The following is a 13,467-nucleotide window of genomic DNA, read 5'->3' on the forward strand; positions in this document are numbered from 1 at the left end:
TCAAATACCAGTATTTTGCTGCACTGGGTCTCAGAACCAGGCTCAAGGACCATACACACCGCAATGGTGGAAGAGGGTCATGTAGCCTACATCATTAAAAAAAAAAGCAGCACATGGATACATACTATATAGATAGGACGTAATTAGTCTGAAAACCGTTATCTATACGCACTAGTGCTTTCACATCAGAGAGCCAGGGAAAAATCTTAAGTGAAGACACAACTATGGTCAGATCCAGCAGTCGTCAGGGTGTTCTCCTTATGCCACGAAGGAGCACAAGAGTGCAATAAGCTTCATTACTGGATATTGCATTCCTAGCAGGAAAGCAAACCCTTCCTCGGAAAGGGCCTTTCTTGGGAACGTCTCACGGCTGATCCTGGCTGGCACCTTCCATAGAATGCAAGTCACTGGGGTTTCTAAAAATAAGCTGGTTTCTTAATAAAATGAATGTAAGTCTCCAGAATTATTAACTGGGCAGAGGCCCAGGTCCACAAAGGTATTGAGGCATCCCACTGATTCCATGCAAGTTGTGCCTAGGTACCTTTGAGGATCAGGGCCTGAAATCCTTATATTCATCCGAGTTCTCCCCAAGCACGTATGCCCCACTGCAGTCCCAGGGCTCGCCCTTCAGCACAGGAATGGATTTCCTCCCTGCTGGTACCCCAGGGTATCCCTCCCTTCCCACCCACCAACATACCCGGACTCTGGTCTAGGACCACCCCTGGGGTTGGGAAGGTACAGCACTCTCCACTGAGCTCACCTACACGGCAGAGAACATGTACCACAATGGTGGGCACTGGTCCACGAGGCTCTGAATGGAGACTTCTAGCCCGTATCAGGTAGGGCATCAAACAGCAATCAAAGACCAGCTACTTGCCATCCCCAGCATGGGCTGTGGGGCCAGGCGCTCCCGACCAGCATTTCACCACAGTCTTTCCCACAGGTGAAAAGCCCCCTGGAGGCTCCCCCACCCCTGCCCTGAAACATGGGGAGAAGGAGGAAGAATCCCAAGTCAGATGGGGAGGGGTCCCTGACCCAGCCCATGTGTAGGAAGAGAATGAACTCCTCCCTTTGACCCCAGGAGATGGGATGAACTTCCCCCTCCGCCCCAAAGCTCAGGGGGCATTTTGCAGACCACCCCGTGAGCTGCCTGCTGAATGGCAGCAGAATGCTGGGGCTGGGTTTGGCAGAGGGGCCTCGGGGCATCCATGCCCAGTCCCCACTGAAATGCAATGAGAGTGGGCAGCTCAGGGGTTCAACTGCTCTAGAAGACCATTTGACCCTGCGATGCATCACTCAGGGGGTCATAAAGGACAAGGGGGCTCCATTAAGCAGCTCACTTGCCTCCTCAATGGGTTAGGCTGGAATTGGCTCCTTGTGGGACGGAGGTGCTCAGGAAGCCCCCCGCCACACAGCTGGGAGCCAAGAACCTGTGACGGGTCACACAAGCCAGGGGAAATGGGCCGGTGCCTCTCGCGCTGTCACCAGGTGCCATGCAACCCGACGGCAGGGCGCCAAAGCTCCTTACCAGTAACTGTGTCCATCATAGATGCGATCAGGCTCTTCCACCAGCCTGCAAAGGGAAACATTTGCACAATCGATGTTATGACTCCACCTAGCAGAGGGCAAAAGAGAGGACTAATCACTCGGCTGGTCTAGAGCCCTCGACCACTCCCTCCCCACTCAGCCCCAGTGTAAAGCCCAACAGACCTACGGACGAGAGAGGGGCCGGGTGGGGGCGGCGTAGGGTGGGGGAAGAGGAGTGCCATGACAAATGCTATTACCAGTAAGTAATTCTTCCTTGCCCCTTCTCCTCTTCCTCCATCCCGGCCAACAAAGCTAGCGGGGCCCACAGGCTGGGGCAAAGGCAGCTTGCAGTGAGGAACTCAGGCCTACCACAAGGAGGAGTTTCAGTGGCTGACGCTCCAGGCTTCTCCACCCAGGAGGACACCCTGCTCTCAGTGTCCCTGGAAGGGCAAAACTGCTCTGGAAGAGGACTCTGGGAGGGAAATCTACATTCGCTGGCTCTCAGGTCAGGTTTCCTCAGTTTACCACTCCAAAAGGCATTTCCCTAAGCACCGCAAACACGCCCTGTGCGCCTCCTGCAGGGCCCCCAAGAGTGAAAGCTCATTTAGGCTGTTCCACCTGGGTGACCCTGTCTTCTTCCAATTCCACCCCCTGTTAACCCCACCGCTATGGAGCGGGATGCAGGCTCTTAGGCTAAGGTGTGGCCAAGAGCGGGATCTCTAAAGGCAGCTCAATAAACAACTCTACCACCGATGAACAGGCCAGACTAGGTTCCAGCACTCTCTCCGACAGCCCAAAAATGCTAACAGGAAAACATAGGAGTTACAACTTATTTTGGTCACTGAAGAGAGCAGTTGTGATTACACAGGGATTGGGTCGGATGGGTACCATTCATGCAGTCACTTTTCAGAGTAGAAAGCAGTTTTAGGAAGCAGATAGAAAGGACCATCCACTTTTATGCGAAGTATTCCTTGATCAAGTGGGCAAGAGTTCTGCTGCCTCAGGTTTGTCAGTTGGGACCTCTGCTGCCCTTCGCTCCGGATATCAAACGAATTGGTCTTTTCAGTTCTTGAAGAACTGGTTTTGGGTCACACAGAATTCCAGGGGCACTCAACAGCCAGCTTTTGCCCAGAAGACATGGCCAGATTCAAGGCTACATACTGCTTAATAAGAAAGCGTGAATGAATAACCCTGCTGGACAGTCAGAGGGGAGATGAAAAGCTACCTTGTCTGGTAAGAAAGATCACCGGGTAACGATTCCATTGCACCTGCCTTCCTGGATTAAGAAAAAACTATTGAAAGGCTACTTTCTGAGGGCTAATTCTGAGTTGCATTGTAGTCAATGGCTAAACTCCCACGAATATCAAAGGGACAAAGATACAGCCCAAGGCCTGTAGCTGCAGGAAAACCAGCCAAATCAAGACAAGTGACCCCCCCACACCTCAACTGCAGCAGAGTTATGTTAGCAACAAAGAGTTTCTAGCGAATAGTCTGGAAGAGAGATTCCTAGATTTTAAAGGCCAGAAGGGGCCATGATGACCCTCTAGTCTGACCTCCTGAAGAGCACAGAATGGAGAACCTCGCCCAGTGATAACTGCAGCAAGCCCATAACTTTGGACATCAAGGAATAAGCTCTTAAGGAAACCCTACTGCACACTGTGAGACACAAGAAGGGATTGGGGACCAGGACTCGGGCCTGTGCCAAGAAATCCCATCCTCACGCTCCTAGTCATCAGATTCCCTGAAGTGGAATGCTCAGGGGGACGGTTGAGGTTCCTGACTGACCTGACAGGTAGGCTCGGGCCCAGAAAACCATGATGGCCAGGGCCAGCCTGGGACTGAGCAGATGGCAGGGGCCCTGCCTTAGTTTGCCATTACTTTCTGAACAGTAGGAGGTGGCAGGATGCTGTTCCCAAGGGCTGCACTCAGATAACGGCTTAAAGGGTCTGGCGAAGATGCTTAGCGTCTCTGCTCGGCCAGGACAGATGCAATCTAGCTAGGCAGTTTCTGGGCTCATCCCCATATTAGACCTTGACAAACTTTGCTTCCCTCTCCAGGGGAACACAGACAGTCCCAGGACAGGAAGTAGGGGTTTTGCACAGCCACAAGAACTGGGGAACCCCAGGAATCCCCCCTCCAGCTGTGGGTATAACAGTCTGTCTCCACAAGCCAAGACACAATGACCAGATAGGGAAGCTAAGGTGGCCGGGCTAAAGCTCACACTCCTCGAAGGCTGAGACACCCCACAGAACCCTCAAAGGTCCCAACTGACAAAAGCAGCTCCAGGGACTAACACCTATCAGCTGGGCCCAGAGGAACCAGAAACACACAGCAGCACACGCTGATACCAAGATCCCCCCTGTAGGCAGGTCCATACCTGAGACTGCATCAGGAGCCTGTAAAACAGACACTACAAATAGCTCAGAGGCTCCTCACCAGAAGCCTGCCTGTGCTAAGGAGCCCTTTTGAAAGAAGGCTCTGCCCCCGATAGAGCAAAGCTAGACCCAATTTCAGAAAGGAAGCTGTTTGCACCACCCTTTGAGGGAGCTATTAAGAGGAAGAAGATTCACCTGTGGGAGAGGCCATCCCTGATTGGGGAGGAGCCATGGGAGATTATAGGGAGGAGTGTGTCCTAGGGAGCAGACCAGGGCTACTCTGAGAGGGGAAAGGAGTGTGTGAGAGAATTGAAACACTGTCCTTGTCTTAATGGATAATGCCACTCTTGTATTCAGCCTTGCTGAGGGGAGCCAGGGGCTGGACTGGCTCAGGGAGGGTTGGGTGGGTGGAGGAAAGATGTGTTCCTTCCTCATTTAGTTGGGCAATCAGGATCTTCATGAAGCTCCTAAAGACACCAACCCAAAGGTGGGGGATACAAGTGACCAGCTGCCAAAAACTTGGCTAGGTGGAGAGGGGCGAATACACATCCTTCAAATGAAGCCAACAAAAGTTATCCTTAGGGTACAGACCTGGGCTCTGGAGACCTGGAGCCTATTCCCAGCTCCAACACAGCCTCATCGGTGGGACTCTGGGCAAGTTCCTAGCTCATTCTCTACGAGTCCCTAACTCTTCCCCCTTCCCGCGGACCTTTGGGCTCTCCGGGCTGAAAGGCTCTCTCAGTATGAAGGATTACTGTTCTGAACCCCAGGGTCTGGATATTCTTGTGCAGGACGGTCCTGACCCCAAGTGTTGGTGGACTGTGAGGTTTATCCTTCTGGCCGTTTCCTGGGACAGAGCATGGAAAGAGAGATGAGACAGAGGGGAAGAGATGTAGGCAAGGATGAGGCCCTGATGTTTCTCAGTCTTCTCCACTATAGCTCAGTTCTTTAGGGAAGGGCTATGCCTTTGCTTGGCTCTTCCAGTGGGCCTGAGCTCCAGCCCTTTAACCATAGGTGGGGTGGCATGCACAGCAAGTGTGAGCCCTGAGCATTCGGAAGGGGTCCGAGAGAGGATCTACCGCACACCCAACGGACTGGTAAAGCAGAGTGTGCATCTTCAGGTCTCTCTTTCCAACCGGCTGAGATTAGATCCAGCGGCTTGTGTTCCTTCTGTCCTAGAGAGGGCATAGTCTCCTCTATGGAAGCTGAGACTCCCCTTTACTTTCTAGTTCCCATCAAATGTGAGAGCGAGACTGCAGCCTTGCCTGTGATCCTGCTGCCCTCTGAACCTTCGTAGCCGTGCGCTCGTCCAGTGCAGCCAGAGGCGATAGCGGTCGGGGGTCCAGGCACCAGGAGCGCTGTGAAAATCTTACCCAGCAGCTTATTTGATGGCTGTAGACTTGGGTTCCTCCCCCAGCCAATCGATGCCTCACCAGGGCTAAGGCAGGATTTATGGGAAGGGGAAAGCACTCTGCCCAGCCAGGCTGTCAAAAACATCCCCCTGCACATCTGGACGGGTCTAACCCCAGGGACATGATGGAGTCTAGACTCTCGGCGCCAAAGGGAGGCCTGTGGGCCCTCAAGCAGCCGGAAAATCTCAGCTTCTGCCCCGGGGAGATGCTGGGGGTGTTCCAGCTGCTTGGTACCAGGCGGCGGGAGTGGGAAGGTTGAGTGACCCTGCGTGGGTCGAGGCGTGTTTCCAAGCAATCCCCCACTCCTCCATCCTGCATCCGGAACAGGCCGACTCCCTCTGGCGCCAGAAGGGGGAGACCCGGAGCAGAGGCAGCGCTCGCGAGGGCGTGTGCAGTCAGTCCCCTCTGCCAGTCCCAGCTCCCCCTGCCCAGCACTTACCCTGCCAGGAGATCCCCAGGGGGTAGGGGGTGGTGGGTGGGAGGATGTTCCTAGAAGGCAACTGCCACTTTAGCCTAACAGCTGTGGAATGCAGAGGGCTGGCGTTGGTGGGGAGGGGACTTGGTTTCATGCATGGCTACCAGCCGCGCAAGCCACGCAGGGCTGTCCATCTCTCCGGCGGCTGTGGTTGCTGCAAAGACAGAGGCTCCAGTTTTCCTTGCAGGGAAATAAGCCTGCTCTGCAGGGTCCGGACCAGCCTGGAGGCAGACAACCGGCCCGCAGGCTTGTGAAGCGCTTTGAGATCTATGGCCGGAGAGCACGGTCTGAGCCCTGAGCAGCAGATTAGCTACATGCATGGCTGCAGGCGATGCTCAACACCACCCACTTCTTCCAAGATGGCCCAGGCTGATAGCACGTCAACCCCAGCCTCAGGCCCGCGGCTGGGAGCTTGAGCTCTGACTGGGGGATCAGGCACCAGATACCTCACCCTGGAGTGGTTCCTTCTGGGCTGTTCCTTTTTAAGATTCTTCTTGTCCTCTGGGCTGGGAGCTGGAGAGGGAAAGGAGGCCGACAGGGAGGAGGCGGCAAAAGGGCAGAGGGAAACAGACGGCTGGAGTCACGCCAGCAGCGAGTTCTGCTTAGGAGCCACCATAACACCATTTCTACAGCACAAAACGAACGAAAGCTGTTTGAGAGATTCACCCATGTGCAGAAATACTGAGGACGCTCCTTGCTCAAACCTTCCGCTGCCCAGGTGCATAAACCCTGGGTTCTCCCGAAGGATTTATGGAGCACCACACAGGAGCGTGGGGTTTTACAGAGCAAATAAGGAGAGATTCTCTGCCCAGAAGAATCCAAGCTCTCTGTTAAAATGAAGACAGGAATGCCACAGAGCGGGGCTAGGACAATGGGGTCATGCAGAGACTTCGAAAGCTAGGATGTGTCTTGCTGGTTACAGCGGCTGGGACACCCGCCTCAGAATACTGATGGTTCTGCCATCTCACAAGCTAGAGGCTAGTTCCTACGGTGACTCCTCTGAACCTGGGGTATAAAATGATCACACACTCCCATGCTGCTGACCCTCTGACACCTGTTGCTACAAATGACACCAGCTGAATTCGTAGCCTCCCGCTGGCTTTTTGCTTTGCATCTCTGCTAAGCACTACGCCGATGGAGGAAAGCAAGGTTTTTGCTGGCCTCAACGCTGCACAGACCTGTATCCACAGCAGAGGGCCCCGCAGGAATTGGTAGGTAAAAAGGCATCATAATTTGACAGGCTGTAACCTAGTGTCCATGGGGTGGAGCGGCTTGGGTCACCCTATGCAATCCCCTCTGGCACTGACATACCGTGCCAAGCCACAGCACCAAAGGGAAGGTGCCAACAGGGGAGCGTTTGAGAGTAAGGGGCCCCCCATAGGTTCGGTCTCCTGCTTTGAGCAGGATGGATTCATTCACTAGACAACTGGCTATTTTTCTACCAAAGAGGCACCAGATTTTGGCCCAATATCCCCACCCATTAGTATTATGCCAGTAATTCCCACGAGAAGCTACAAGAACCCTGTCAAGCCCTAAGAAGCTGCCTGCAAAGCTAGAGCAATGGTTTCAGGGCAGTTGGAGACCGTTTTTCAAAGATCTCTGGACCCATATAGGCACCACTGTAGGTGACCAGATTCTCCAAGAGATAGTAGCGTGCCGCATGCATGCCAGCTGCTCAGCTCTTTTGAAAATTTGGCCCCAACGGTGGGTGCTGAGCATTTGGGAATTTGGAAAGAGAGCTAAAAGCAGAGACCTAAGTAGTTATGATACCTACCAAGAGGTCAAGACACAAGCTGAGAACAACCACATCTGATTCAAGAGGTGCACCACTTTGTACTACCCCGATCTGGACCTTAAGGATATTTGCTTCGGGGGCCTTTGTCCAAATCTTCTTGAAATCTACCCCCGCCCTGGTTCATCTAACACTAAACACTCTTCCATAGCTCTTTGGAGTCAACACTGAGTTGAAAAATATTACAGCATACTCGAATAACGTTGTCTGTCACCCCCCGGTCGTTGTTGCTTTATTGATCATTTGGGAAGGGAAGAAAGGTTCACTGCCCCTTCCTTTACAGGCGTGAGGATACGTTATTTTCCTAGCACTGCCCATTTTCTGGAGATAGCAGGAGGTTTATTAAGAGGAGGGCTTTCCACAGATAACATTGAGCAGCTGTGTTTTGGAGGCTTACAGCAAGAACACACCTCCTTCTGGCGATTAAAAGGAGCCATATGGTTTGCAGCAGCTATTGTTTCACACACAACACATGCCAAACACGGAGACGTTCTTTCTAATTAAAGTTAGGGAAAGCGATTCCCCCCCCGCCCCCAAATATTTTTGCACAGCTTTCTCCTGTTTTTGAAGCCAGGGGTCAAAGCTTTACACTAAGGGCTTGCCCACACTCATGGCGGCATAACTGGCATCACTCGGGTGAGAATAAGCCACCTCCCTGCATGATGTCACTTACACCGACCTAAGTACAGGTGTGGACAGTGCTATAGGGGCAGAAGAGCTTCTCCTGCCGACACCCACCCCATGGATTTATTATACTGAGCAGCACTACGGCTGTGCCGATGTTGTGTTTCTAGTGTAGACTCGCCCTCCTCCGAATAACCCAGCTGTGCCTAGGGGGATCCTGAAGTTTCTTGAAGTGTTGCCCAGGCTTTCGGGCAGTCGGCATGGATGATTCCTTGAGTGGAGTTTTTATTTTATTTTCCTCTTGCTAATCCTGTGTCTCTAGTGACCTCAGAGGAAGGACCTCCCTTGAGGCAATCGGGAGAGGCTCTCAGACAGTTCTCAGACTTTTGTACTGGTGACCCCTTTCACATAGCAAGCCTCTGAGTGCAACCCCCCTTATATATTAAAACACTTTTAAATATATTTAATACCATCATAAATGCTGGAGGCAAAGCGGGGTTTGGGGTGGAGGCTGACAGCTCACGACCCCCCATGTAATAACCTTGCGACCCCCTGAGGGGTCCCAAGCCCCAGTTTGAGAACCCCCAGTCTACAAGACCCATGAGGCATTGGACTGTTGGGGAACAGCACCTGATGGAGCAACCCACCCCACTGTAACAGGGTGGTCTGTCTCTTTAAGGAGGAGTTTTGACCCCCCCGCCCCACCCCCATTCAGCTCTTTCCTGTGGCGTGAGTGTGAAATGCATCAAGTTCAGACAGAGGTACGCTTTCCTTTAGTTCATCACTGCCACGTTCTGCAGCTTTCTGCCCTCCACAGAACAACAGGAAGGACAACATGCAAACGCTTACGTCCGCCTGAGGGCTAGCGTGGGTGAGTTGCTGGACTACGACGATGGCGTCAGATTAGCCAAGCCCCCATGGAAACAAGGCTAGCAACTGGGAACACGAGGCACAGAAATAGTGCAACCCCACCCTGCTCCTGCCCCCCCCCCCCCAAAAAAAAACCACCTCAGCGGAAGGGGGACAAGCAGGGAAGCTATGGCTGAGGACTAGCTAGAGAGCCTGGTGATACGAGACGTTTTGGTCGTGCTGTACTTGACCGTCACCTTGGCTGCATCCTCTGGTCTCTCCCCCCAGGGAAGGACGAGCATTCCCTTTCATTTACCCTAGTTGGGCTACTGCTCCGGTTTTCTCCATTGAGCCAACCGAGCTGGTTGGTTCCAAGACAGCCGGGAACAAGAAGGGTTGGGGTGGATCTAATCTAGAGGTACGTGCTGTATTACTTTCCCCCTTGCGTTGTTGGATTCTAATTCTCTTGCAGAATTAGTGCAGTAGCTTTATGCCAAGGTGAAAATGGTGTGTTACCTATTTTATGTAAGGTAGAAACGCGGAGGCAACTTGAAATGCACTAGCTGTATGATTCATCGATACCAGAAAATCACCGACAGAACTGAGAGAACAACAGGGCATCTATTAATTATCTTCCTCAGTCAATACAGGCCAGGCATTTGCAGAAGAGCAGCATAATCCGGTTTGGGTTTCTTTAGCTCTTTCTTTTAAGCAGCAGGTAGCTTGGAACAGACAGGCTCTCTTCATTAAAACGCTCCATGCAATCAGCTGTGAAATCCTGTCGTGCTGCTATGGGAACAAACTGCAACACCCCAGGCATTTGGGGTGGCTGACGTGGGACTTAAAACCGGCCATCGGAGAAACTGACACCGTTCAGCCTCCCGGGTTCGAGGACGCTAGACGGGACTGCCGGTTAGGTGCAGGAAGCATCCCCCTGCCACGCCTCTAGGGGCCTGAACAGCTAGAGCAGAAATATTTACACCGTTCAGTGATGCTTTCAAGCAAGGATGCATCGGTTTACAAATCTCGCTGGGACATAAGAATGTGGGTGTTTGCGATACAACAACTTATGGAGCACAACAGGACCAAAGGGATAAAACTGCCATGTCTGATCTTTACAGCTACCAGGTCTACAAAGAACGACTGGGCAAAAGAATAATTAAAATGAAAAACACCCTTCAGGTAGCCCTTGTTTATTTCCCTGGCAGTAATGGCTAAGGATCTCCAGCAGGGACAGACACCTTTAATACTAGCAGGGACATAAGACTTTAGAGAGCCTGATCCTTGGAGGTGCTGAGCACCCTTTACTCCCAGGGAGCTGAATGCTCAGAACCTCGCAGGGTTGGGCCTACAACACATAAAGCAAACGAACCTCAATGAGCAGACAAAACGGTTGATGGAATAAGTCATTCTCCTCTTCTAGGGGGGAGACACCCAACCATTGTGTATTAATATGGGACATCTGTGCTGGAGAAGGCCTGGCTAGGGAAGTATGTCCATGCACGAGCTGCTCAAATAACAATGAAAAAAAACAATGGGCTGGATCCTTTCGGTGCCAGCTGCTCAGCTCCCCTCAGGCCATGCCCAATTGTCAGAAGGGATGTGGTACCACCCCTCACTCTCTTTGCTTCAACAAGAGGCTGGAAGAAAAGCGTGCATTTCCTCCAGCAGATAGATGGTGCTGGTACCCTGAGGAGGGTCGGTCCACGTGAGTTACCCGGTGGGCAGTGACGTGAGTTCCCACAGCCCGGCTGGCAGGCAATTGGCAAGTCCCAGCAGGCAGACTGGGGCAGGAGGATTCAGCTGAGCGTGTGTAGTCTAGGGCCAGCTCCATGCAATGTCAGAAAGCCCCCAGCTATTCCCCTGCCGGCTGGAAATGCTAAACTCATTCAGTGACTCTCACATTTGGGCCCAAGGCAGGGCTGCGGGAAGCACTGCTCCATATTGGGCTCAGGGAAGCTAACAGCTCTAGGCTGCACGTGAGGCTGGCAGCTTGGGAAACATCAGTACAAAAGAGATCTCAGCCAGGGGAGAGCTAAACGCCCTATCAAAGGTGGCTTCTGGGGCGTTACAGGGCAACACACACAATGCTCCAGCTGGATCAGACTGAAGGAGAAGGGCTAATGGATTAGGCAGGAGGGTGACATGAGACCCATCATGGACACTGACCCCTCCATTCTCCCGGGGACTGACACCCTCTTCCCCCTTCCTCGGTTGGCTTCCTGGCTCATTCCCCATCACCTTGAAACTCCTGGGCCCTTTCCGAGTCCAGCACAGTGCTGGCTCCAGCCCACTGTCCTGGCCCCATTACCAACCCTCCTGTCGTGCAGCGCGACGTCCATCGAGTTCCTGCTTCACAATAGTGCGATGGTGCTTAGAGGCTCCCGTTGTGCTAAGCGCTGTACAAACCTACAGTCGCTGCCCCACAGAACTTACACTTGGGCAGATCCTCAGTTAGGGTAAAAGGAGAACAGCTCCATTGAAGTCAGTGGGGCTATGACCATTTACACCCATTGGGAGTCTAGACCTAGTCTCCCATTACACCCGCCACACCCGTCCATTGTGCTCGGCCTGTTCCAGCCCTGCCCGGTGCTCTACCCTGGTCCTTCGCGCTGCTCCCTGGCTCCCAGCAGGCCAAACACCCTCACTCCCCATTCAATTCCTCTGGCTGCATTCTGTTGGGAAGTGCCCATCCACCCCCGCTGTGACTTGCCCCTCCTGGGCCTTTAATGCAGCTCGAACTGCAGCAGAATAATTCAGAGTAAACCTGGGAGCCAGGGAGCCCAATATAAGCTTGTGGGCCCAGATCCACACAGGAACTTCGCCCCCCACCTCTCACTGAAATCAATTCGGTGCCTAAATACCTGTGAGGATCTGGTTCTCAGTCACTTTGAGGGCATCTTCCCGCCCCCCCCCCCCCATTAGATCACATTGGTACAGGCACCCCTTTCTCTACGTGGGTGAGAAGTGCCAGGCACCCGTTTCAATCTCACACGTTCTGTAATAATTAATGCCAGGAGCTCAATACCCGTACCGCCAGGTCAGCTGGTGCCGCTTAGCGAGCTCTTCACCCAGCTCGGCCCTTTGGCACTGCTTTCCATTTCCACACACAGTCTCTTCTCCACCTCACCTTCTCTCTTGTTCCTCCTGCCCTTGCCGAAGTCTGGTGTCCCCAACTTCTTGCTCACCATCCTTTCCTTCCTCGCCTCTTCTGCTTCGCAGCCTGGTCTCTCTCCCCGTTTTCCCTTCTCTTCTGTTCCCCTCCTTTTATTACTCCCCCAGAACCGCTCTCCTCCTATGGTGGTGTATGCTCATTCCATCTGCCTCTCTAGTCCTCCCTCTAGGGTCCCCTGATCTTCACCTTTCTCTCCCCACCCCCTGCAACCCACTTCCTCCTTCCCTCCATTGCCTGCCAAGATCTCCAGTATCTTTCCCCGCCCCCCAAACCTATTCATAAAACCTTCTCCCTCTTCCCCTTCAGGGACCCCATTTGGGTTTCCAGGTAGGAGGGGGTCACCAGTGGCACATGGTTGGACAAACACCTGTCAGGGAAGGTCTAGGTGTACTTGGTCCTGCCTCAGCACAGGGGGCTGGCCTAGATGACCTACCAGGTCCCCTCCAGTCTGACATTTCTAGGAGTCTATGCTGCTTAAACCTTCTGGGTTGCCTCTCTCAGCCCCTCACCCTCATTTGCAAACAGCCCAAAGTGCAGAATGGGGGGGGGTCACTCTGCTGGGAGGCATGGCCGGGCAGAAGTGGCCCATCCCCACGACACTTCCTGCTAGCTTGAGGCTGGGCAGCTCGGGCTGCAGCTTTGGGTACCCAACCCGTTCTGTTCGGTAGCGTAGGTCTGCGCCAAGTGCCCTCTTCGGGCAGAAAGCTGGGCCCAGCAGCTTCACCCAGGGTGAGCGGCTTAGCTTGGGCTGGGAAGGGAAACTATCCCAGTGGCTCTGTGGCTGGGCTGGCGAGCAGAGTCAGCACAATAGTGCCAGGATGCACTAACCCAGATTTCCACCTTAGCTCTGCCGCTGGCCTTTCCCCATGGTAGAGTATGGGGCTGGGCTGGCGCACACAAACACGCAGGCCCGGCTCTCCCAACCCGGCCTGTGGCTTGTGAAACAAGGGGCTCCGCAAAGCTGAGGCTGCATGGCTTGGACCCAGGGAAGAACAGGAAGTGGAGAAACCACTGAGGAGATGACTAAGCCTTGCAACAGGGACCCAAAAGGGGCTATTGCTGTCATTCTGGGTAGAGATACCGGAAACCAACATGCAACAGGCCCCGTTCCACCGGTTCAACCCAATGGCTGTAGGAAGTGGGTTTAACACATTTCATCCTGCAAAGCCCTAAATGGCTAGGGACTGACTTGTCTGACAGACACCTCTTTCCCTGTGCTCAGGGATGACCGGCAGGGT

General features: G+C 53.4%; 1 protein-coding gene across 5 annotated transcripts in view; it reads right to left on the reverse strand.

Moving 5' to 3' along the window:
* The window catches only part of DTX2 (deltex E3 ubiquitin ligase 2), a 62,469-nt gene that overhangs the window by 6,924 nt on the left and 42,078 nt on the right, over positions 1-13,467 (reverse strand). For 2 of the 5 annotated variants that reach the window (XM_084651012.1, XM_084651010.1), the window contains one exon: positions 1,529-1,615. The exons of 2 other annotated variants lie outside the window; for them this stretch is intronic. In XM_084651012.1, the coding sequence (XP_084507138.1) occupies positions 1,529-1,615 (87 nt within the window). The remainder of the gene's footprint in view (positions 1-1,528; positions 1,616-13,467) is intronic. One more of the 5 variants, XM_084651013.1, reaches the window with a different exon arrangement.

Source organism: Lepidochelys olivacea, assembly GCF_965140295.1.
Source record: "Lepidochelys olivacea isolate rLepOli2 genome assembly, chromosome: 17".
Taxonomy (NCBI): domain Eukaryota; kingdom Metazoa; phylum Chordata; order Testudines; family Cheloniidae; genus Lepidochelys; species Lepidochelys olivacea.